Source organism: Myxine glutinosa, chromosome 4, assembly GCF_964187855.1.
Source record: "Myxine glutinosa chromosome 4, kmMyxGlut1.1, whole genome shotgun sequence".
NCBI classification, from domain to species: Eukaryota; Metazoa; Chordata; class Myxini; order Myxiniformes; family Myxinidae; genus Myxine; species Myxine glutinosa.
Genome location: NC_136264.1, coordinates 114,546,598 through 114,573,781, shown reverse-complemented (window position 1 = coordinate 114,573,781; position 27,184 = coordinate 114,546,598). Strand labels below are relative to the sequence as shown.

The window sequence follows — 27,184 nt, the reverse complement described above, 5'->3', positions numbered from 1 at the left end:
CGAGGGAGGGCTAGGATAATGATAGGGAATTAGCAGACTGTAGAAGACGAGATTTAAGTAGTGACGCTTGTACCTATAGTGGGGACGTAGAGAGCTTAGGTGGATGATAATGACAAGGGAGTGCATCGTGTAACGGGACGACGGGGAAGCACGACTTTTAGGGGAAGTAGTGAGTTAGATGACGCTGTGTGTGTGAGGAATTGTGCGTAAAATAAATGGAATTGTGTTGAAGTGTATGGAAAAAGGGGTGAGAGCACAAATGGTGTGCAAGACAAGTGGTGTGAGAGATAAATGGTGTGCGAATAGGTGGTGTGGAATGCTTGGTGTGGAATAAAAGGTGTGGAATGCATGGTGCGAAATAATGGCGCGAATGTGTTTGGCGCGTACGGGTTTTTGGCGTGCTTGGGACAGAGACGAAACCCGGGCGGTCGCGGAAGGTCCATTGTGCGGTGTACGAGGGCGACTGGTGCGCGGTATGAGAGAGAGAGTGTGCGCCGAAGCGTGAGCAAGGAAAGTGTGTGCCAGGGTGTGCGATGATTGGGTGTGTGCAGGAGTGCACACCCAAGTTTGTTACGGAATGCGTACGAGAGGAGTGCGTGGAGGAAAAGTGTGCACTAGGAGGCACACGAGACTGTGTGCGGGAAAAGTGTGTAACGAGGTGTGTGGAAGGCGTGAGTGCGCCTAGTTGTGCGGGTACGAGTACGGAGTGTGAGGGAGAATGCACACCAGAGGATGTGGAAGGAGAGTGTGCAGTAACGGAGTGTATGGGAGGCATGGGGACGCCTGGGTGTGCGAGTGCGGAGTGGGTCGCGAGGTGTGAGGACGCGGCTCAAGCATCGACACCGACCGGGGTAGCGTTTAGCGGGACGGATAGCAGACACGAGCCCCCGGTGAGTGGTGTGCAGCAGGGACCGGCGGGGATCGGTGCGGCGGCGGGATCCCAAGGACCGACATGCATGATTCGTGCCGGCCCCCGCACTGTATGGTTGGTGCCGTGCCGTGGCAGCAAAGGCAATCGGCGAGGTTCAAGGGGAGGTAGGAGATTTCGGAGCCGCGCACCTTGGCGGGTGTGGTGCTCCGACCGTCGCCGGTTGGGTCATCATGCGTGGGACCGCGAGGCCCCGCGCAGGGTTGGGGCCCTGCACCTCAGCCCATCAATACCTCCTCCCCTGGATCGAAAATGCCGGATGGACCCAACATACAGGAGACAAACCACCGGAATGGATCGCTCGGCCCGTCGAGGCCGAGCCATGACAAAGAACATCCACATGAAGAGGCTCGTAGCACAGCGGACTGTGAGAGTAGTGTACCCTAGGTGGAGGAATGGTAGTCTGACCATTCCTCACGCGGCCAGGGCTCATGAGCATTAGTTTAGGGGGATGGCAGTGATAGGCACATGGAGGTGCCTGCGATGGTTACCTCCATGGGGCACCGAAGCTAGCCGAGGGAGGGCTAGGATAATGATAGGGAATTAGCAGACTGTAGAAGACGAGATTTAAGTCGTGACGCTTGTACCTATAGTGGGGACGTAGAGAGCTTAGGTGGATGATAATGACAAGGGAGTGCATCGTGTAACGGGACGACGGGGAAGCACGACTTTTAGGGGAAGTAGTTAGTTAGATGATGCTGTGTGTGTGAGGAATTGTGCGTAAAATAAATGGAATTGTGTTGGTGTATGGAAAAAGGTGTGAGATATAAATGGTGTGCGAATAAGTGGTGTGGAATGCTTGGTGTGGAATAAAAGGTGTGGAATGCATGGTGCGAAGGAGTAAATGGGGGGAGATGGAACCCATTCACGGATGCCCGCGTAGTGGGTAGTGTAAAGCCAGGTGTAAAGCTTTACACATGTGGGTAGTGTAAAGCCAGGTAGAGGGCATAGGCAAATTTGTATGGATATTGACACCTGTGGTGCGGGTAGTGGAAAGTAGTGTTTTTGTTGGGTGCATGAGTATGTGGAATGGCTGGGCGTGTGGTTTAATTGGTGCGTGTGGTTATTGGGGCACTGCGCCACTGGTAGTTTGTCAGCCAGGTGAGGCCGTAGGTAGGCTCTGGGAGCTGGTTAGTTGTCGTGTGAGTGGGGCCCGAGGATCCAAGGGAAGGACCCAGGTTGCCCAATGCCAAGGTGGGCATCAGGGGGTAAAGTGCCAGGAGGGGCCTTCCCCAGTTAGGTAGTCGCAGGAGCAGGTAAGCTCGGGTGGCGACTTCAGTGGCGGAGGCGCGCAGGTAGGTAGCCCTGCTGGAAGAGCCACACAACCCAGCCCCGAAATTGTGCAAGGGCACAGATTGAAAATTCGTTGGGAATGAATGAATGAATGAATGATTGTTTTAAGGCCATTTTCCCCGCTAGAGTGGGGGTTAGCCTTGCGGGCCCCATGACAATCATGGTTCCCTGTTTGAGGCAATGTTTTTATAGCCGGGTGCCCTTCCTGACGCCAACCCTTAGTCGCCTCTTACGATGCGCAGGGATACGGTGTTCCTATTCTAAACCGGGGTACACACCGGGCAGTTGGGAGTGAGACCCAAATTTTGAAGAGCACCACAGAATGGACAATGGGAATTCGGCTTCTTAGAACCACATAGTTTAAAGAGGCTGATTGGCAGGGTACGACCCCGGGTAGTTTAAATGAGTTAATGTCAGTAGTGTAGTTAGGAGATGAGAAATCCCTTCGCACCATCCACAGCCAGTCACCAAGGAGGACGAAGCTCCACACCAAGGCTCCGTGAAACTAATTGAGTGTAAGACGCATCATGACATAATGAGACATTGTGTTTGTTCCATTCCTTCCTTCCTGGCAGGGATTGGGAGACGAATTTGGAGTAGAGGGGAATATGGGAGACAAGACGTAGAGACGAATTGTAAATACAAGGGGGGCTAGGGTAGTGCAAGCCGACTGTGAGGGGTACGGACGGCTAGGGACGAGCCTGCTCTGCTCACTCTTCCGCGCCCCTCGCATTGCATTACCTTGTTTTGCTGTGTGCCATTGCGCCCTTTCCGCTTTGCTGGTCGTGCTTTGTCTCTCCCCCCACCCCAGGACCATTTTGGAGGTGGAACTGTGCAGCACCATCGACCTGTTCAGCATCCCTGCTGCACCTTGTTACACCTGTGCAGCCGAACTTCGCAGCACTTTGCTTATCCTTTTGTGTAACTTTGCTGCACCTGTGCAGCACTTGGCTGCCACAACCCCTTTGCTGCACTACACACACTATGGACCACAAGCTTTGTGGCCTTGCACCTCTGCTGTGCAGCACCTTGCTGCAAAATCATCTTGCATCTTCGGACCACTTGTTTTGAGTGGCGTTAATGTCACGCAGTCGGACCAGATGAGGTTGGCCCTGCCTGGCAATGAAAAGAAATAAAAGCATGTTTTGTGCATTTTTATTATGGTGTGCTAGGGAAGTGAAGATGTGTAAGTTAGGTAGCCCTGAAGATCAAAAATGGCCTGTATACCGGTCCGGGGCTAGCTGGTTTTATATATGCACACAGAAGACGCAAGAAGCAAGATGCAAGAAGCAAGCAGCAAATGTCATGGATTTTGAGTTTGTTTTGTTTTTGCTGTGCTTTCTCTCCCCTCCAATCTTCTCTTCCAAAAAGGACAGGTCCTGGGTCATAGAATTGTAAATAAATTAAATTTTTTGTGCTTGTAAATATAAAAATGCTGCCCACCGGCTATGTGTTTAGTTTGACAAATTCCGGAATTCGGTTAGTTGTGGGTGTGATTCTGTTAGATAGCTACTCAACGCAATAGGGGGGACATATTTAGTGTTTTAAAACTGTCGCATACACGGGTTAGAGTAAATGTTAGGGGGAACCACACCTACATGTCACATGTAAAAGTAAAGTTAATTTTGCATGTCATTCTCAAAACCGGTCGTTTCATTTGTTGGTTTCGACTCGGGCACGAGTCTGATGAGGGAGAGGCGTAGCGTTGCGGTTTTCTGTTTTTATAATAAAAGGTTAATTTCCCCCTCATAGTTAGTCACACTACAACATGTAGCCTCGTTTGAGATCAGTTATTTCTGAGTAAGTGTAAGCGTAGACGTTTCCTATGTGTAGTTTTGCGTTGAGTAGAATAATGAGAGTTAGGTCTCCTTCCAATGCTTTATGCCGCCTCGATGCTTTGAGTTTTGGCGCAAATTACCACGAGGCCGGCCTGACAAGTCGAGGCAAGCCGAAGGAAGGCGGAACAAGAGAAGTGGGAGTGACCGGTAAGCACGAGCCGCCAATCAGGGCTCGAGGGGAGTGGCTTATGACTGTGGCAAAGGCGTGGTTTGGACCATTCAATGTGGGCTAAGGGCATGGCAATATAACCCTTTTGCGCGAAGCCCCCACCCCAGTTATGAGACGGGGTCCTCTGTTAAGAGTTCTGAGGAGAGGTGCGCTGAACTGAGTTGTGAGAAGGGCATGCGCTGGGTTGTGAACAAGTTAAGAGAGTTTTGAGGAGGACCTGCGCTGAGTGATGAGCTTGACTTATCAGTTCGAAGCATTGTGTTGAATTAGTAGTTCTGAGGAGAGGTGCGCTGAACCAAGTTATGAGCCGGGGTCCTCTGTTAAGAATTCTGAGGAGAGGTGCGCTGAACTGAGTTGTGAGTAGGGCATGCGCTGGGTTGTGAACAAGTTTAGGGAGTTTTGAGGAGGACCGGCGCTGAGTGATGAGCTTGAGTTATCAGTTCGAAGCGCTGTGTTGAATTAGTAGTTCTGAGGAGAGGTGCGCTGAACCAAGTTATGAGCCGGGGTCCTCTGTTGAACAGTTCTGAGAGTGCACGGTGTTGAATCGAGTTACAAGTTAAATGCTCGGTTGAGGTTGAGGCAGATCCTCTGTTGAGCTATGACGGTGAAAGCACGCCGTTGATTAATCATGCTGTGAGGAACCGCCAAGCCGGGCGAGAGACGCGCATATTCGCCTGCCTGCCTTTGTTCGAGATACGTGCCGCAGGAATCCCTCCCGCCTGGCCGCCTGCCTTCGTCGGGGGACGTGCTGTGACCGGCAGAGGGCCACGCCGGGTGAGCTGTTCCTGAACGCCAAAGCCGGCGCGTTCAGCGCATGAACATTCCTTCGTTCATCCCCCTGTGAATGTGAATGGGCCCATTGTCTGGTCGATAAGTAAGACTGACTAAGATCTGCCCTGTGTCTCTGCTTTCTACCGAACCATTGTACATTGGTCCGAGAGCTAGGTGGATTTTATTTGACATGGAAACTACAAAAGCTTTGTCATGCTGGTGTGGTACAGGTAGCTTACCTGACCCCAGAAAGCCAATTCTTAAATGCAGCTAGCGGTGGGTGGGGTAGGGGGCGCCACTCAAAGTAACCCCCAGATTGGTTTTATTTGACATAGAGACTACAAGACCAACTCATATGCCAAGTGGTAGGGTGATCTCCACCGACTACAAATCTGCAACTTAAGAAGAAAATTTCTGGTGGGGAGGTCACTTAAGAACAACATTAATTAGTGCTAATTAGGCCTTTATTTGACATATAAGCTACAAAACTGAAATCACATACAACATGTAGAGAATGGTCCCCTCATCAATAAACAACAACTTAAGAACAGAATATGTGGTGGTAAGGACACTTAAGAAGAGGTCAAAGGCAACGGAATAGGGGTTTCCAGCTCTTAATTACTGTTTGATTACAACATGCCACATGATACACACATGGCGTTGTCATTGAAACCTATATCAGTGGAGCCTGAAGTGAGATACATGAGAAGCAGAAATTTTCCAATACCATTTCCTTTGATTTCAATCAGCGAAAACATTTTAAAATGCACCTATTTGACCCCCATGGCTAATAACACTGTTATTTGACATGTAAGCTACAAAACTGAAACAACATGGAAAATGTAGAGTACGGTCCCCTAATCAACGAGCACCACCTTAAGAATAAAATTTGTGCTTGGGAGGTCACTTAAGAACAGGTCAAAAAGGCCAATTTTGACTGAATGACCTTTGAACTAGTTTTATTTGACATGTAAGCTACAAAACTGAAACCAGATTCAAAATGTATAGAGAATGGCCCCCTCATCAATAAACAACAAGTTAAGAAAAAAAATTGTGGTGCGGAGGTCACTTAAGAACAGGGCATTTAACCCTCTCAATCTGATTGGAAAGTTAAATGGCAACTACTGTACACTGTACATCGATAACACCTGGATAATTAAGTAGGCCTAAAACTCGAGCACAAAACACTCCTGCACAAGAACCAAACACTGAATGCATCCTTCGACGAATTCCTAGTGTTTAGAATGTTAGAAAACGTATTGGAAACTGTTTGCAGTGCCTTGTCCTCCTGTAAGTGTAACATACATTGTATCTGAGATTTGAAATTAAGAGTTACTGTTCGTCATCTTCATCGGATTGCAAAATGTCCTCATCAGAAGAGCAGGGTTCAAAGTTGTCATTATCCTCGGCATCAGTTTCAGTTTCTCCTTCATCAGGAACAAGAGATCCAGGTATCTGTGGTCCATCAAACCATATGACGTCGTAGGCTTGCCCTTGAACCTCCCAGCCATTTTCTGTAGTTGGCTGTTGACATATCATCTTTTTGTTGGCATCCGCCCACATTTTGGCAACAAATGATGCACGCTTGATTTGCTGGGAGACCTCGGCTTCACACGGTGGTATCATGGTTGCATCGATGCCCCGAAGGTTCTCAAGAGGATTCTTCGCTGTGGCCTTTGGTGCATATGTCTTCTGAAACACTTTATAGCGGTGTGCATTGAGTGAAAGTGCTTGAATTGGCTTGGCTCCATACATTCTTGCAGTGAAAGACATGATTACTTCCACTGAATCCAATCCCAAGTTGTCCGTTGCCATCTCTGCAAATGCGTCTTGAGCATCCTTATAACCCTCAAGAATTTTGAAGGGACGTTTCTTTCCTTTTTTGAAGAAGGCAGATGTGTAATCTGATCCCGTAAATGCATGGAAGCCAGCTAGTGCTTGACAGAGTGGGGTTTCCAAGACTTTGCTAATTGCAGTGATGTCTATGAATCGCCTGTCATTCCTTCCCGATGTCCCAACATCCATCCAAATATGTGCTTTGAACTGCCTGCAGTGATACAGCAGAATGACGGCGACATCTGTATCTGATGCCCTGACTGCTATGTTCTTCGCATTTTCCTTGTCAATGTGACTAACATGAGTGCAGATCAAGGTGTCAGCTTCTTCATGATTGGTTTTCAAGGTCTCTACTTCTTCCTTCATGACTTTCCCATCTTTCACGTAGAAAAGGTAGCATGCTCCAAGATACGAGAGATACACAAGTCGTCCTTGAATTATGTCTGCATATGGCTGGGCCTCCCATTCCATTGCCAGGAATTTTGGTAGCTGCTCTTTGAATGATCTTGACTTTAGACAATCCAAGATATTTCTCGGGCGGTGCTGTTCAGGTCCAGATATGGCGTATTCTTTCTTGTCTGTGTCATCCAGACCTCTTCTTGCTCTTTCACAGACTTTTATTGATAGGACTGGATATGCGTCAAAGATGAGATGCACTCTTCCACGGGAGAGAGTGGTGACTTGTCTTAAAATGCCGGCTGCCAAGGCTCCATACGTTCCTGGAATGTGGGGTGGAAGAACATGTAGCAGGAACATACCATCAACCACATAGGCATCAACTGAGCTTGGTGTGACAGAGGGAACTTTGCTCTCTAACAGCTCCAGAAGGCCACTCTTTTCCGTCTTGACCATACAACCGTCTGTGCTGCACATGGACAGTGGAACCGGTGTCAGTGGATATGAAAAGATATGTTTCAAATCAAGTTTTCTCTGACAAGCAATGACAACCAGGCGTCCCATAAGGTCACGAGTGCACACAAGTGATGCAACACGTTTGTCTCTGTTACGCTTATTTACTGTGCCATTTTCCGTGAAGGTTCTGAGCTTCTCCCTTTTGATTGGCCGTTCAAACCGATTTGGATCTTCAATGCAGGCATCAACAAATTCGTTGTATCTGGCTTGTCCTTTCTCCCGGATGGCCAGCAAACATGTCTTGATGGAATCTGTCGCTGCCTTACCAGTGCTGATGTTGTACAGCCTATCCGATATTTCAGTGTACTTAAATGGATTGCATGAGTCTTTTATCTGGTTTACAACCTTATGCAAATCGCTTGTGTCCCTTCTGATGCGGGCTGGGCGGAGTTCAGCTGTGATGTCTTCCGTTTGAGATAGTCCGGTCATTGCTAATGCCCTTGATATAATTGCTGCTCTGGTGGACTTGGTTAACATCCAGCGAAGACTTGCACTGAAGTTGTTTGTCATGGATGATATACCAGTCCGTCTGGATGCAGAATCGGCATTTACTGTCTGTTCCAGTGTAAGATCTACTGGGCATCTACTGAATGCCTTGTCAGTCCTTTTAACCGTAAAGACACCGTTTTCCAAGACAGAACGAAGTCCTGGGTGAGTACTGTCCATGTTTACCAAGTCCAACTGAAACTTCGTGAGCCACCGTGAGTAATTGACATGGTTTGTGGCGAAGAACAAGTGTATGATTTGTGTTAGTGCATGAGTGAACAGGTCCACGTCGTTTGTTCGAATTGCTCGCTCCAGAAGGTGGAAGTCATGGATAAAGTCGATGTAAATCATCCAGAATTGGGCAGTTGGTCCATGTGTCCCTGATCGGGTTTGGACAGCATACTCCTTGTATGACGTGACACATCTTGTGAACGCAGAAGATGATTCTATTTGTGTCCATGTCTCTTCATCCTGTTTTGTTTGTAACCTTGAAAGTAAATCTTCAACTTCATCATTGCCTTCAAATGTCTCAAGGAATGCTTGGAAGTGTATCAGTTCAAATGCCAAGGCCAGTATCGGGTGCAACCGTTTGCATCTGTTGAAGTGCTTGCCACTCAGAAAACCATTCAGGGATCCAGCAGCTAGGACATCTGTGTCTCGCAGCATTTATGGGCCACCAGATGCATCGATCAGTTTCCCTAGGGCTTTAAAGAAAGCCATTTCTATGTGGAATGGACCAAGCATGATGAAGACCTTGTCGAACCTGGGCGACTCGGTAACCTGAATCTGCATGGCAGGTTTGGCAGCATTGAGGTCATAGGTTACAACACCATACTGCTGACCGCACTCTTGCGCACAATTATGTGTGGTGATTAGGGTATCCTGTATAACATCAAGCGACGTTATCGGCTTGTTCAAGTTTTTCATATACAAGACATTTTGTTCTGGAGTTGTGTCTGGGAATATCAAAGCATTGAATCCTATCCACATGGGAATGTTAGCCATCTGCAAGGCATGACATATCATCCATGCAAGGTCCTTGTCTAGAGCTAGCTTCCGATTAGCAGGCCGGTTGTCAACATCGGTGGTTTCATAATCAAATGTGCCCATTCGGGGTTTTTTACGGTATGGCTCAAGGGGCTGTTCCCGAACATGCAGTTTTCTCTTTCTTGATACTTTTTCTGGCTGTGATGTTGTTGGCGCAACTTGATTAACGGGTCTGTTTGTCCCTACCACATCTTTATTTTGATACAAGATACCCATTGTATCGTGAAGAGTGTCGGCTCCTGACAATGTCTCAGACAGTTCATCAAAATTGTCGAACGCCAAACCAAACACCTGATCAAGAAGGGTTCCCTCCGGACAGGTCTGCTCCGTACTCTGAATGGCATCTCCTAAGGATGTCTCCAGTGTCTCAATGGTGTGGTAATTGACAACATGGCCAAATCTGTTCAACATTTCAATCAGCTTCCTGCTACCAGTCATAGACTTGATTGCCATTCCGAGAATTATCTGTTTGGCTGGTTTTACTTTCCCCCTTTGAGTAACGAATAAGGCATCCTGGCTTGAGGACAAGGCACGACGTTTGAGTTTTGGAGTGTACAAGTTTTGATTGGGGCCCCCGTACAAGACCTGAAAGAAATCTATCAACATATCTGGGACAGTAACTTCACCCTCATACAGGTTTTGCAGAGTGGGAGGTTCAGGTAGAGGTGTGATTTGTGCATGTTTGATTGCTTTACGCAAGAGTAAGGCAGCCTTATGAATGACAGCTTCAGGCGATGCTGCATAATCATAGGCTGTATGGATAAGGTGCTCACCTAAACCTGTGGGATAAACAATGGCCCCTGCCTTTCTAGCCCTATCTTTACACTCTACCCTAATTATGTCACCAAATTTATTCTGTAAGTTTGTTGCCAAATTTCTGGCTGTAGAAATTGGAGTCTCACCGGCGTCTTCACAAAGCTCTTGGTACCGAGTGAAGATGGATGTAAGAAGATCAGGCCTTTTGCCAAATATAACTGATTTCTCGATGTAAGCATATAAACCTAACAAAGAAATGCTACCTGCAATAGCAGTAGGCCTATGGAGAGACTGTGCATTGGGAAGGTAAGTACTTCTGCAACTGTGATGGTACCGAACCTCTTTACATCGAAAGTCTACACCAGAGATCAGTCCAAGAAGGCTGTTGTCCTTTTTATCAGCTGCAGCAGTTTTTATTTTTATCTCAGCTTCGAGAGTTTCACATTCACCAAGATGTTCTTCTCTACCACCCTTCTTCTTCCTAGCTTTCTTGCAAAACAGGCAAATGCGTGGGAAAATACCCGAGGTAGACGTTGACGGGGCAAAATCACATGATGAACGCAGGGTCTTCTCACTTGATGCATGTGTCTGGGTTTTTTCTGTTGTATCATCACGTGGCACGGCAGTAAAGTTTTTGTAACAGTTCACGTGATAGCCATGGCTACTGTCGGATTCATCTGGCAGCGACTGAATTATCGTATAGTACTTGGATGTGACAAAATTTCGTTTTTGTCTCCTCCTTGCTGCTACATTGATGATGGATGACCAATGGTCTTCAGTGATGGGTGCGATGTTGCCAGTGGTCTCATCTGCTTTTCCCACATGGAGGATACACTTCCTGCCAGGGTCAGGAGCTACCCCGCTAGCATGCTCCATAATCAAGCATAGGCCTCACCTGAAATAAAAAAATGACATATGTTAGTGGGTTCGAAAATCAACAAAAGTTGGGGGCATGTTATTTCTTATGGAGAAAATGAAACATGGATCTCTGAAGGTTTTTGCATGTGTCGATTATAATGCTCCTATTATCAGATTGTGTGGAAATCAGAAACGCAAAACCTCTCTTTAAGGGCATTATAATGTAAATTAGATTAGGTATGTCGTTAATCGTTGACATGTCTGACAGGTCTAATAGTCCAAGATCTGGGTGGATTTTATTTGGCATGGAAACTACAAAAGCTTAGTCATGCTGGTGTAGTACAGCAGCTTACCTGACCCCAGAAAGCCAATTCTTAAGTGCAGCTAGCGGTGGGTGGGGTCCTTCAAATATTATTTCTCGGAATTTGGTGAATTATTTTCGAGTATGTTAGATGAGGAATCCTTGGAGTTTATAATTTACAGGAAATTGCTGGACAGGGAATTCCTCAAATATAATTTCTCGGAAATTGTTGAAGTATAGTTTGTACAGGCAATTCTAAGAAATTACTTGTAGTAATTTAGAAGAAATTTTACCTGTACTAATTTAGCAGAAATTGTTATAATAAATGTTACAGCTTTTACATTGTCTTCACAGTTTACAAGTTTCTCATGTAATTAAGTGCAGAAAACCACTATTCTGTGACCTTTGACCTCTTCTTAAGTAACCTTACCAGCACATATTCTGTTCTTAAGTTGTGGTTTATTGATGAGGGGACCATTCTCTACATTTTGTATGTGATTTCAGTTTTGTAGCTTATATGTCAAATAAAGGCCTAATTAGCACTAATTAATGTTGTTCTTAAGTGACCTCCCCACCAGAAATTTTCTTCTTAAGTTGCAGATTTGTAGTCGGTGGAGATCACCCTACCACTTGGCATATGAGTTGGTCTTGTAGTCTCTATGTCAAATAAAACCAATCTGGGGGGTACTTTGAGTGGCGCCCCCTACCCCACCCACCGCTAGCTGCACTTAAGAATTGGCTTTCTGGGGTCAGGTAAGCTACCTGTACCACACCAGCATGACAAAGCTTTTGTAGTTTCCATGTCAAATAAAATCCACCTCGCTCTCGGACCAATAATAGTGTAATTAAACGTGTTATTCCTTTGATTCTACCACTTTTGTCCCTTCCATCATTGACTGAGCGTGGTACGAATTATAGCGCTCTAATCGGGTTCCAATAATAAGGTAACTGCACGGACCACGTAGTACGCCATCCGCTCGGACGTACTCAAATTATGCGTGGTTCGTGCGAGACTTGATTCCCGCTTCCGCAGCGGCGTAGGTACTTAGGTACGTGCGAGAATTGTCCCGAAACCCTGTCCTGCGTCTGGCCGGGAGTGGTGACTCAAGTCTCGCGGTTGTGACGACCCAAAAAGAACAAGGGGCTTAATCTCCCCTTGGTAAGGGAACGAGGGTCGCGGCAAAACCGTAACAATGTTGTTGAAATGAAGATCAAATAGCTGTATGTTGAAATATGTTGAAAATTTCAAAACTTTACATGGGGTGTACTTATTTTTTCACGTGACTGTATATACACATATATATATATATATATATATATATATACATATATATATATATACATATATATATATATATATATATATATATATACGTATATATATATATATATATATATATATAGATATATATATATATATTATATATATATATATATATATATATATATATATATATATAGATATATATATATATATATATATATACTGAACATCAAAATAAACATCACTCATTTTTTGAAATGTGCAACTTTACAAACACGATTCTTCAATTGTAATGGCCAATTATGTAACAGGAACTTCACTTCAATCACCTGGTTGATCAACAATGGCATGCTTGAGTGGTTCTGTCTCGGGATCTTTCCCTTTAAATAATGACCCTTATAATGAAATCCTTAAATTTTCGTGGTTAGACATTCATTTACTGCTGTCTATAGTCACTCTAGAGGGAAAACAGGGAAAACAACAAGAAAATTCAGATTCCACGCCTGACATCTGAACAACATTTAAGGGCAATTGGGATGCTTGAGGCTGGTGTAAGCCAGCGAACGATTGCCCAACATCTGAGTCCAGATTTTGCCTCCATGCTGTTGATGGGCGTCAACGGGTATGGTGCAAAGGTGGGGAAAGGTATGCATCATGCTGTATTCGCCAGATCAATCATTGGGGAGGACTCAGTGTGATGGTATGGGCTGGCTTTTCCACCCGTTTCAGGACACCTCTGGTCATCTTCGGAGGCAATCTCACTAGTCAGCGTTATGTCAATGAAGTTTTGAGACCTCATCTGCTGCCATTTCTCCAGGCTCATCCTGACATCGCAGTTTTCCAGCAGGACAACGCTCGACTCCATGCTGCTCGCCTGACCACCAACTTCCTCCAGGAACAGGGTGTTGAAGTGATGCCTTGGATGCCTTATTCCCCTGACCTCAATCCCATTGAGCATTTAAGGGATGAGCTTGGTCGACGTCTTGCATCGCGGAGATCAACGGCTGTCAATCGGCAAATGCTCATTGAAGTCTTGCAGGAGGAGTGGGACAGACTTCCCCAGGACCGCATCAGACGCCTGGTACAGAGCATGTATCAGAGGTGTACAGCCTGCATCACAGCTCAGGGAGGACACACGCGATATTGAGGACTGCTGTAATTCTGTCCTTAACTGTTAGGAGTGTTGTATCCATTCCTGTGTCATTTTGTTTAGACTGTATTCAGGTGCATGCCTTTTTGTGTTGCAGCGCTGTGACTTTTGTTGCACCACCCCTTGTGATGTTCATGCTTTTTGCTTTTTGTGATTGAGGCAACCTCTTGTTTATTGACATGTGTTTGGTAAAGATAGCTGAACTTACCTCTGCGTTCAAATATTTTTCATTTTTGCATGGAGGATTTCAATGAGTGTCCTTCGAAAGATTTGATAAGTTTATACACACACACACACACACACACACACACACACACACACACACACACACACACACACACACACACACACACACACACACACACACACACACACACACACACACACACCTGAGCACTTTGTTAAGTTCATTATGGGCTCAAACACCTTTCCGTCTTACAGTTAATAATCTTCCCTTTTTTGGGGCGCTCAATCATCTTACCCTTCCTGGTCAACGAGAGCTCGTGAGTTGAATCCAAAGAACCTCAATGCAAGCCTACCCAACTGCCCTTTCACCCACAAATGAATACATTTCCAGCTTAAGCATCTGCTGTTCCTCAAACACACAGGATGGAATGTACGCCTGCCTTGAGCTGCACCAGGTTGTCCTCACTGCCAAAATGGTGGCGGAAGAACTCGCGCGGCTTCTGCACAACCACCTCAGCGGCCGTCTGCGTGGCCTGTGACAGGCCAGACAATCCTCCTCGTACACCCTCCACCACGCCTCCTCCCAGGCCGCTGATACCCGCACGCATGTTGGCGCCAACATCACGCAGGCCTTGCTGTACATCTCGCAAGACGGCTCGTGGCTGTCGCCCTGGCCCTGAAACACCACCACCCTGCTCGAGCTGCGGGTGTGCAAATTTACGGACAGGGGTTAAAAAATATATTTTTAAAGTGTCTGACAATACAATGAAGTACATGCACCTAAATACAAAATGCAATTGGATGAGGGTATAGTACTAGGGGAGGAGAGGGAGTGAAGGAACAGGTTGTCAGGATGGGGTAGGAGTAAGGAGGGTGCAGGTATGGATCACAGAGTGGTAAGAGACAAATTGGGAGGGGGTGGGAATGGGTGAGTTACAACTGAATATCCAACAATTTTTACATATGCATTAACCGAATGGCCCTAAATACTACAGGGAAAAATACATCACACCTCTTGCCTGTAATAATGGCTATTATTTGACTTGTTAAATGTATCCAGTTGCCAAAACAGTAAATAGTTTCTGAACTTCTGTAATCGTATGGCTTTTTATGTCACAGCAAACCCACAGCTCCTTTTATAATAAAATTTTAAAAATCACAACGAAATGTCTTCTACACAGCCACATCCATGATCAGCCTTTAGCCTCCATGCTACAGAGCATTTCCAAAAAAATAAGATTAGTTGTGGGTCTGGAATAGTTCAGGAAATAACCGAAAATACATTGCTTCTGTTCAAACTGATAAGGCGACAATGTGTTTTTCTGACATCGGAGCAAAACAATAATGATTTCTTAGTGGGTTGGGTTTTGTTTTATTTATTTATTTTGCTGCTGGTATGTACACAAAGGTTAATTCAAATCAAATAATATTCCTAATGCTTGAACATAGTGCATTCTGGGGAAAATGTAGCTTTATGTGCAGTTGCTATTAAAGCAGGCCTTTTGCCTTTAACAATACCAAATGGTGTTTCGAGCTGGCAGGATGACCTAGAAGTACGCACGCTCACCTCTATACTATACTGCCTAGCCTAGGTTTGAATCCCGACCCAGCTATAAACTGTCATCCTGGTGTTTTACAGGTAGGGCGATTCGTCAATGTGTGGGTTGTCCTTCAGATGGATGTTAAACGGGTGTCCCGTATGCTGGCATTAGTTCCTGCACATGAAAGACCCGATGCTGTCCTTTGCGAAGAGCGGGCAGGCTATCGCTGGCACCATGGCCAAATTCCTGCCTTAACCATGGTCTAATGTCAGACCGAGGGTTGGCCTGTGGGTTCATGAAAGGCTTTGGTCAAGCTTCCACTGGCCAACCCCAAAATAACAAGGGAATAATTGTGGCGTTGAAGAAGAGAAAGACAAAAGCTGTTTGGATGAAGCTTTTGAAGGAAAGAAGAATGAGGAGCCATGGGGAGATGGTCTTTAATGGGTTTAATGGCATCACGTTTTTATTTAAAGAGATAAACTAGATTCCATTTGGACCTTTTTTAATAAGCTGCCAAATGAATGTCAGGAAATAAACTTTTATTCCTCGCTTCTCCTGTCTATTGAACTGCCTTCCAGAGGCTGTTTTGTCTCACTCTTGCCTCTAAGGCTTCAAGCAAGTAATGCACAGCTATTTATTGTCATCCTCAATTCTGACACATGATCTTTATTACCCCCATTATCCTTTCCTAAGTAAAACGTCTTACTTGCTAGTTTTGGCATTTCCTCCCCTCTTTTCCTGTTCATTCATTCAACATGTGGTTTGTCCCACTGTCAAACCTGTTTTTCCACCATGCCTATATAAAATAAAATAAAATGAAATAAAATATCCTAAATTTTCCCTACCCATTCATTCATTCATTCCCAACTCCTTTTTCGCAAATTAGAGGTTTGGGTCAAAGCCCAACACTGCTTCGGTGCTGTGATCCGTCTGAATTTGAACCATTCAGGTGGTTGTTGACATGGAAGGAAAAGCAAACCATCTCTGGCAAATTTACCTTTTCCACCAGAAGGGAGGGGGGGGGGGGAGAATGGGCAGTAATGGGTGGGACACCATTTGTAGCATTAAAGTGAAAAGTCAACTTTTAATAACTAGCAATGGTACCCGCGCTACGGGCGAGGCTTCAATTGGGAGGTACAAATGAAAAGGCAAAATATCAGAAATTGAAGGCTTTTTTATTTTAAACGATTCATATAAACATCCGTTAAATCATATCACACGCAAATCATCAAAATCTAAACAGTACATGGCGCCCATTTTGAAAAAAGATTGAATTCTGCAAAACGGAAGCGGCCACTACACGTCTTTCTCAGTCGCACGTTTATGTGTGAAGAATACGCGCCGAATCTGTAACACGGAAGCGGCCGCTACACCTGTTTCTCAGTCGCTTTGCACACGCTGCCGTGTTCCTTCGGAGCCGCACGTTTATATAGGAAGAGTTCGTCAGGAGTCAATCTACTCTCTCCTGGTTTGTAGAATAAACAGTATTTGTAGAATTTCAACAAAAGCCACATCACTGTTCATATCGGTAAATATTATTCCATCGTGTTTGAAAAACTGGAAAATTGGAAAACTTGGAAAAATTGGAAAAACAATATCGCCTATTTTACTCCCAGAGGTCCCAGAAATACCCACCCAAAATATCGTTGCGATCGGTAGAGCCGTTTTTGCGGTACCTTCGAACGGGCGGACATTTGGTGAATTATAGTAAGATGGAGAGTTAATATATCTTATCATTGCCTTGATTTCTTTGTATAAAATAAAATTTAAAATACCAGCAAGTCACAAGTGCTACTTGCGGCAATTCCCTCGCGATTTTATCGGCACAGCCAGCTAACGTCACAAGTAGTGTAAAGTACTTCATTCTATGTCAAAGGGTCAATAGTACTTCAGTGAGCGATTACACTACTTGGAGGTACAATTTTGTCATTCACAAACAAAACCATTTTTCTAAAAACAATCCTCAAAACATTACTATGGCCAGAAAATAACCATGACAAACAATCAAATAGCATTTGTCCGAGTGCCAGGATAGCTCATTTTGTAACAATCTCGACACAACCATCTAATTTGAGAACAATCCTCAGCAGGATCAAAGATGTACTCATGAAATAGCAATAATTACAATTACCAGATTTGATCAATGTCAAATTTTCCACTTTACATTACATTTCAAAAGTGTACCATTAAGCAGCAAATTCAACTTCATTGAATTACTCCGAGCTGTTAAGATAGGAACGACATGTCGAGTCCAGTAATGTCATTTACAAAGTTCCTAACATGAGTGCATGTCAACCATTCATGAATGACTATATTTTTGCCAAAACATCTTGTCATGTTTACCATTCCCTGAAAACAAGACCATGTAATAACAGTAAGGAGCAATTCCCAGGTCCTTCAAACAGTTCCTCATTCCTTATGACTATGTCATGATTGTCGATTGCAATGGAAAACTAGCATGGCATTCGGTAGAGCACAAACCTCCACCAGGCTGAACAATTTATGTTTTGTATCCCACTGGTAGGCCAGATCTGCATCCTGACCTGAACCAAAATCGAATCGATTCAACCTTGTTACACACCCAACATGTCCACCAAGTTTCATTTGAATCCATCCACAACTTTTTGAGATATCCTGCTATCTCTCTATCGTTTTGGCCCTATCTCTCAATGGTGAAGAATTACTTAAGAAATTCTAGTATCCAGATCCAGATCCTCACCAATGAAAATGTAATCAACTAGTCCTTATCACTCACCCAACCTGACCACCAAATTTCGTCCAAATCCCTCCATAACTTTTACATATCCTACTCAGAGATAATCAAACAGACCTGGTCAAACAATGGTGAAAACATAGCCTCCATGTACCTTCTGTGGAGGAGGTAAACACAATAAACCATCCTAAAATGCAAAGCCTGTCCATGTCTGCTTTGTACTCAAACTAAACGTGATGAAAACAATAGCTAAAAAACATAGTTACATTTATGGCGGTAGGTAAGATAATACCGTAGGAGAGGTAGGATTGCATAGGAAATCGTATGGACCATGTGACGTGTAGGAGCATTTCGCTGTACTAAGTAGGGAAAATGTCGCTTAAGGTTGTGTTTAAATGTTCATCATACGAGGGATGATGACGTGTTAATTAGTAATAGGGTTTAAGGTTAATTTCCCCTGTGCGTGAAACCCTCTGTGGCCATCCATAACAATTATGATAACCACCGGTCAGGCAAAATGGCAGCCGCCCAAGCTAAGCTCGCCCCTATGGACACTATACAGCAAAGACCCGACCAGGAGAGGCAGCGTGACCATGGTACGGTGGGCGGGGAAACAGGGCCAGCAGGCCATGCCTCCTAAGTGACACGGCTGGACGACGTAGGCGAGGCAAGCTGAGAGAGAAGCTTCGCAATTGGCTGAAGAGAGGGAGCATGAGCGGGAGCAGAAGGAGAACATTTTCTTTCTTTGGGTGTTGGCTGAGGAGAGCATTGAAGGACAGAGGAGGCACGTTGGCTCGGCTGTGCTGTGGCAGGATGTGCTTCCCTTTATCGAAAAGGAGGATTTCTTTTATTTCTCACACCAAGGTGTTTGGAGCTTGGAGGAACAGAGAGGAAAGGGGGCCCATCTTACGCTCGTGGCTTCTTCGGCATGCGGCGTCGCGGCCATCTTAGCCGGGTTCTCGCCTGTGTGGCTTTAAGCTTCGACGGCCGCCAACCTCCCGAAAGGACCCATTGGGATGAAATAAGTGAAACAGGGGATATTTTTATTCTACTACTTTTCCTTGTGTGCATGGTTTATGTCTGTGTCGAGGTACCTCACATAGAATTTTACCTCAACATTTATTTTCGTTATTTTCATCCATGCCTTATTTTCTTATAAATCATTATTGTTACATTTATTTGTCGCATTGTGTTTGGGTTTCGGAATAAACCCATGTGCTTTGTGAGAATAAACCTCCGTGTCTCTTCCCTTTCGCACGCGTCAGTAACCGCCATAATTGGAGATCGCCTCGCGAGTTAAAGCTGGTTCGGCCCGTCCGTCCCAAGCTGGTCTTAAGTAGCTAGAGATACGACAATACATTTGCACATTTTATTCATTTGTGTTCTCCACATTCTTATGAAGTTTTGATGACAAATGCTCAACTGGTAAAAAAAAAAATTATATATATATATATATATAAGTTCAAAACACACCTGGTCACAAGTGTGCTGCACTGACCGGGCCCTCAGTCGAGGTCCTCAGCATCATCCCATTTCGGCCCTTCAACCTCGATACGGTCAGCTAAGGTGGGCCAGCAGGGGCACATACACATCCACATGCAGCAACTGCACCTGGATGCATACATATCCCCACCCCCAGCCAGTGCGAACAACAACAACAACACCTCCACATCCAGAATCCACAGCACCAAACAAACATGGTGGAACACGCAAACACCCACCTTTATACCCTTCACCACTCACCAACAAAACACACCAGATCATTCATACACACAGATACACACCCATACACACACATCACCAACCAAACAACCACCTACACTTACATCATACACCACTCAACACACAAAAACACACACTCATTCAAAAATTAATTCATGCAAAAACACACACCCTCACCCACTCACTCATATACACAAAATAAGAATTTTGTGTATATATATTGTTGCGGATATGAGGATTGTGTTTTTTTATTGTGTTGTATTATATAGTAAATTGTTGTGAAATATGCTTTATTCTGGACCCTCCTGCCTCCAGTGTTGTATAAAGGTCAAAGGGCGTTCCCGTAGTTAATTCCATAAAGCATACACGTTAGCCAATCATAGATTTCCCCCCTGGTTGATAGATATATCTTTATTATGTGTATTAGGGTAAGGCCTTGTTTTCCATTAAGATGACACTCCATTGCACTGCATTAAATAAGAGTAGATCCCCTTCCTTTCACTTTCCCCTTTCATCATTGCCAAGCCTCGATTGCAAATTACATCCCCTCCAAAACCACCATTGAACATGTGCTCGGATCGGGGAAGAAAGGCGGGTCCCCACCTCGTCATAGAGGGGAGGAGTGAGTCAGCCCCACTCAACCAACCACGAACAAGGGGTTGGACTTGGAGAGGGTGTGGAGAGAAACATCAAGGAGGTTCGCGAAGGTTGAGGGGCAGGGCCTATATAACCCACCGCGGGACGCTCCCCAAGAGATGAGCTTTGACAAGAGTACATTGAGATCACCCAAGGAAGCTTTGTACACAGCAACGGCTGATCAAGTGGGCCGATGTTTGTTCCTGAGCTGGTACTTTTCCGAGCAGAGCCCGAGGCTGGCATGTGAGCAAAAGAACATAGAGAACATTAAGATCATCATCCAGGGAAGCCCAAAGCCTGCTATTCATCGCCTTGCTCGCCAGCAGCAGCAGACAACAGCAGCAGCAGCGGCGGCCACAGCAGCAACAACCGCCGCTTGGGGCCTGGACGGCGGTTTTGAGCAGGGCCGCGAAGGAACGGCGGCTGCCAAACGCGCCGATCGTGCTGCAGTACCAGTGGACCTTCCTTTCCCTCCAGCCATCCACCTCCTGCCTTTCCATCCTTCTTGTGTACGTGAGTTTGTTCTGTTTGTTTTGTCCCTGGGTATTTAATTAAGCTCATATAAGCTTGCGTTGCACTGTGTCTCTAAAATCTTCTGTATATTATTTTATTATCTTTCCTTCTCCTTGGTTATTTTTGGGTGTAAATAGAAATAAATTATATTCGTATTTCCAACCTTTTTGTCTGCTTCTTCTTCACATCCGTGTCGCCTTAGTCTTTTCCCCTATTGAATATCTGTGGCGCGATCCGGCCAACGTTCGGGAATCGGGTTAGTCGGGGTAACTGTACGACCGCGGGGCCATCCGCTTGGCAAGCACAACATCTTATCCGCGGGCCGTAACAATATATATATATATATATATATATATATATATATATATATATATATATATATATATATACATATATATGGAATTGGTTCCCATTCGAGTGTGGAGTATTTAAGGAGTGCAGGGCAGGTATTTTGCCCTTTGACAGCTTAACGGCAGGGATGGATCCATGGAAATGGGCATAAAATAAAATATGACTTGAAGTCAGTCCTCAGTACCCACTTCTTCTTCAAGCCCTCCCCCAAACCCCAAATCATCAAGCCCCACTCCCAAACTCCAGTGTCCTCCCCTCCCAACCTGAAGGCTTCAATTCCACTTCTGCCCTACACACTCCTCCAAGACCTCAAACCCCCTCCCCACCACAACTCCTAAATTCCTCCAACACCCCCTTCCCCCACAGCATCCCAACCTCCCCCCCCCCCCCAACCAAAAGTCCTCAATCCTCTACCCTCCCCTCCCCCCCCTCCACCCCACAAAGGGTAAACCTTCCCCACCCAACTCTGTCCATATTTGCTCTTCCTACCCCTTCTGCACTGCAACCTCCTGTTCTCCCCCCTCCTTATCCGTCCCTCTCATAAAAGCAAAAGCGCATTCTTGCATCAACCACACATTCTTACATTAGATAGATTAGCTAGATAGATAGATAGACAATACCAAATTGCATTACACATGCCTTACACAAGGGCATTCTTACAACAGCCAGACAGAAACACTGAGCGATAGGTAGATTGACAGACAAACATGCACAGAGAGATAGCCAGACAGACACAGATAGATAGCCAGACAGACACAGATAGATAAACAGACACACACAGACACAGACACAGACACACAATGCTCACTCCTCACATGTGCATGAAAAGAGAGTGGAAGCATCAGGATTCTGAGGTTTCATTTGTAAGGTAATTCTTTCGCAACACAAGCTCTCTTGTACGCCTCACATGTAGAGGTGGATTAAGGTGGGGACACAGGGGGCACGCAACTCAGTTCCCCCTGGACATGGGGAGGGTGGGGGATGCTCAGTTACCATGGGGGGAGGGAGGTAGGACTTTGCCCTTTCCATATTCACCCAGTTATTAAATATTTTCTCCATATTCTGATAAGGGTTTGTTGAAAACTTGATAACAAAAGCTAAAATGGTGAAAAAAGATAGAACACGCACGCACGCACACACAGTTTGGGCTTCAAAATGTTAAGGATTTCATGGAATAAATTTCCTTGGGGGTTAATACTTTAAGTCTAATGGGATATGAATGTTTAAGATGTTGCATTACCAGATTCTGTTGCATTACAGTTATAGCACCTGCTGAGTGAGCAACCACTACCTCAGGTAACCCCATCCATACTAAAACCAAAGCTAATCTACATGCATTCTCATGATCTCTACCAAATATGAAACCATTCCAAAGCATTCCTTTGTCCAGGTTATTGTTATTTTCCCCCCTCTCCCTCTACCTCTCTTTGCATTTGTTAGTTGTCGATTGGTTTCATCATTTTCTGTTTCATCCCTGCTTTTCCCTTCCTCTTTTCACTGTGTTTCATTCAGCTTGTTCACTCCCATGTGTCCTTCTCCCCTCTCCTTGATCTCACTCTCACTTCGACTCTGCTGTTTGTGTTTTCCCCTCTTTCCATGTTGTTCCCTTCCATTCTGCTCTAGCTCTTCCACGAGCCTTGATCATGCATCCAAGAAATAAAAATCCGGTCAAAATCGGTAAGGTAGGTGGTTTGATTCTGACCTTGGCAGTTACGTTTTCATCCCTTGGGGGACTGACGGCTATTTCCCCATGCTTTCTGAGAAGAATTTTAAATAAATTACCTGAATTTGCCGTGAAAGCCCCCTTTGGGGCAAACCCCCCTTTTAAATGGATGGTTCCAGATGGGGAGTACAACCCCATGAGACCTTACTGTCCTGATGCATTATAGCAAATTTAGTCCGTATCATTCAGGTAGTTGTGGAGAAGATGTTTTAGTGAAAGTGTGGGATTCAGGGAGGGGGCTTGTGGCCCCTTTTCTGTGGGAAGTCCAGCCATGAGGAACACTACTTTAGGTTAGGACATCGTCCCGATGCCTCGTGGCGAGTTTGGTTTGGCTCTGTCGGGCGATTTCTGAGAAGATTTTTGAATGAAATACCAACATTTGGGGCAAGCCCCTCCCCTTTATACCTCCTTTATAAAAGGCATATCCAGATGGGGAGCACAACCCCGTGAGACCTTGCTGTCCTGATGGATCATACCAAATTTGGTCCATATCGTTTGGGTTGTTTGTGAGGAGAAGAAGTTTTACTCAAATGTTAAAGGAAGGACGGACGGACACCAAGACCCACTCCGAGGTTATTTTGGATAAATAACCTATAAATAGTATGTACTGCTTCCTCGTTTGATGCTCAGCATTTGGAAGATATCAAACATGGATAAACACCCTGGCTTGGCATCCAAAATGGGGTGTGGGGTAGGAGGGGAGTAGGTGGAGATCCCTCCTCAATTGCCCCACTAACTGTAGAGAGAAAAGCAATGCCACAGGATTGGCATCACCGGCACCCAGGGTGCACCGCAAAAGTATGTCAATTCCACCTCCTATCCCCTCCCCTCCAAGATCTCTGGCTGTGTATTTCTGAAGTCAAGTTCAGTATTATTGAACGTCTCCGTCTGCACGTGTGTACGTGATCTGTGCGACAGCCCTTCCATGAGCCTTAGAGCCCATAAAAGAAACAAAATTGACAAAAAGAATGGATGTCTCAATCTCTGAATAAATGAGTGACTAATGTTTTGGATACAAGAATTTGGCCAAATTATGGCAAAATGGCCTCCTGGTGCACCCATAATTTTCTACATTTCCCTTTCAATTGACTCAGCCATCTCAAAGTTACTTTTGGTGCCAAATGTCCTGAGGATGGATTTGACAGAAAATAATCTTCGATCGGCCCTTATTTCCTAAAATGAAGTTTTGTTTTTCAAATACAGACTTGGCATTTAATATGGAATATTTTTTTGGGGGGGGGGTGAACTTACTTTTCAAGATGACTCAGAACCAAAAGTTCATTGGAATTATGTTGAAATTTTTCTAGATTTTGTTAATGTGACCTTCAAAAGAAAAAAAAACCACATTTGACATTTCGAAACAAATAAATTGATCCTTGAAAGTGATGTAAACTGATATCGAACTCAATTCACGGACAGTACTGTGTTAAACTTCTGTGCGTTTTCCAGAAGTATCTCTTTATTTTGCACATTAGCCCAAATTTCTTTTTAACAAAAACAAAAGTTAAATTAGGACTGGGATTACGGACAGTAAAATTACAGTTCAGTACTTCGTGTAACCCCCACGAGCATTCAGGAGAGCACGTACACGTTGAGGCATGCTGTTCACGAGATTTGCCAAGGTTTGGACAGGAATCGCTTGCCATGCAGTCACAATAGCCTGCTGCAATTCATGCACAGAGGTCGGCTGCTGGTCCAAGTGGTCGATTTGACGCGTTAATTCTGCCCACAAGTTCTCTATCGGATTCATATCCGGGGACATGGCAGGCCACTCCACATGCTCTACACCACGGTCAGCAAGAAAGTCTTGGATCATGCGAGCACGATGAGGCCATGCATTGTCATCTTGGAAGACAAAGTTTCCTCAAAAGGCTGCACGAGCAAATGGAAGCAATGTTTCTTCCAGAATGGCCCTGTACTTGAACTGGTTCAGGTTTCCATTCAGAACAACCAGGTCAGTTTTGCCCCCTGCATGAAAAGCAGCCCAAACGGTCACCCCACCACCTCCAGCTTGGACTCTTGGCACTATACAATCTTTGTTGTAGGCTTCATGCACTTGTCTGCGCACTCGGACGCGGCCATCTTGACGATAGACCAGAAATCTAGACTCGTCACTGAAGATCACGTGATTCCAGTGTCCTGGCTATCATTGACGGTGCTCTCTGGCCCATTGCAATCGGCACTGGCGGTGTTGTCTGGTCAGGCGTGGCTTTCTCAGGGGACGCCTGGCACGATAGCCTGCTTGAACCAGTCGTTGGTTGACCAGCCTTCTGGATACAGGCACATTTGTCAGTTGCTGCCACTCAGCCCTAAGCCAATTAGCTGACTTGGTACGACCATTGCGGACTAACCGGTGCAGCTGGCGATCATCCCTCCTTGTGGTTCTGCGGGGACGTCCTGGCCTCGGTATTGGAGTAGGGACACCCCTCTGAGCATTTCGTTTCAGGATCTTTGACACCTGACCTTGAGTGATGCCATACTGCCGAGCAATAGCACGCTGTTTCATGCCGTAATTTCGTAAAGCCACCACTCCATGACAAACAGCATTGTCGAGTTGACAGACCATCTCCAGAGGAAGCGGCAATAACTTTTGGAGACATGCAGCAGTTGTTTTCCACTAATACAGAATGCAACAACCCTTGTATACCCGACTGTGACGCCAATCATCAAATGCACCTGTCCGTACATTTTGCCACGCCACCTGTGATATAATCATGTTGTTGACTTCTTGCTGCGACAGACAATCAGTGACATGGTTCTTTTAACAAATAAATCACCGAAGTGTAAAAGAAACTCACCAGATTGATATACTGAGTTAAGAAAGTAAACCCAAGTCAAGAAAAAAAAAATATTCCATATTAAATGCCAAGTCTGTATATGGGTTTTTAATTGGTCGAGGCAATTTCATGAGGATGAAAGTAATAACAGTGGTTATAAAAATACACATGACATTATTACTAAGCTGCATCAGTCTCGATAGTTTTTTAGTAAAGTACAAAGACAGATTTAGGAGTGTTCTGTTAAAAACAGAGCGATTTTTTTTTTTAACTCCAAAAAAACGATCTTTTTTTTTTTCAACAATTTTTTGTTTTTGCCTAAAACACTCCCAGGTAGTCACTGATGAACCTCTGAAAGTTTGACGAAGATCCGTTCAGCCATCTCTGAGAAAAATGGTGACACAGACAGACAGACAGACATCTCTCATAGAGTAGATCTACATATGTCTGAAAAAGATAGAATCATTTTGATCTTCCAAACCACTTTTCCCCCCCAAATATATATTTCCCTTCTGCCCATATTGTCGCACCATTCCCTTTTCTTGCTTTTACCTGCTCACCAATCCTAAAAATACAACATGGCCATATACCAATGGTTGAACATACGAGATAAGTTATTACCTCTGCCCACCGAAGGTGAACAGAGGTTCTGTTTTCACCCCTGTTTGTCTGTGACCAAGACATCTCAAAAAGTTTTGGACCGTTTTGAACGGAACTTGGTGGACAGGTTGGGTATGTAACAAAGACGAATCGATTTGATTTTGGTGAAGATCCGGATCCTGATCCGGTCTATTAGTGGGATACAAAAGGTAAACTGTTCAGTCTGGCGGAGGTATGCTCTCTACCGAGTGCCCTTCTAGTTCGAAATGCATTACTTTGAAAAAATATAGACTTGCAGACAACTCTGTGGTAGTGAACTAGTTTTTAAACCATGTGCTCCACAATTTCACTTCCGAGTGAATCCGATTCAAGCAAATCCAACACGTGATGCCAAGCCAAAACAGAACCCATGGTACATCATGTAACACATTGTCTTTTCAAAGAGTATGTTAAGCAGGCTGACATTGGACCAGTTGTCTCCAACATATCTATGCGAAAAGTAGGTTTCTCCACCAGTACTGAGAGAGAGACTTGCAGATAACCCCATCACCTCATCACCTCATCAGCACCTTTCCTAGTCAAAACTTGCTTCGACATCCTCCATAGTGAGATTTCCAACAGTTAAGCTCGCTGAACATACAGTTAAACGACAATTTTCACATCAAACAAAAGCCAAGCGACAAATTAAAACTATGATTTTGCCCATAGAATTTCGATATCCATAGAATGTGATGGTAAATACAGATTTATCAAATCTATGCCATATTCCTCAAACAAAAACCAGATCGACAATGCAAACGCAACGTTGGAACA

At 44.9% G+C, this 27,184-nt stretch overlaps 1 protein-coding gene across 3 annotated transcripts in view; it reads right to left on the bottom strand.

The window, feature by feature from the left end:
• Positions 1-27,184, bottom strand: part of LOC137425100 (transmembrane and coiled-coil domains protein 2) — a 94,929-nt gene that overhangs the window by 42,566 nt on the left and 25,179 nt on the right. For 2 of the 3 annotated variants that reach the window (XM_078776295.1, XM_078776296.1), the window contains exon 3: positions 14,236-14,496. The exons of the other annotated variant lie outside the window; for it this stretch is intronic. In XM_078776295.1, coding sequence (XP_078632421.1) covers positions 14,236-14,496 — 261 coding nt within the window. The remainder of the gene's footprint in view (positions 1-14,235; positions 14,497-27,184) is intronic. 3 annotated transcript variants of the gene reach the window in all.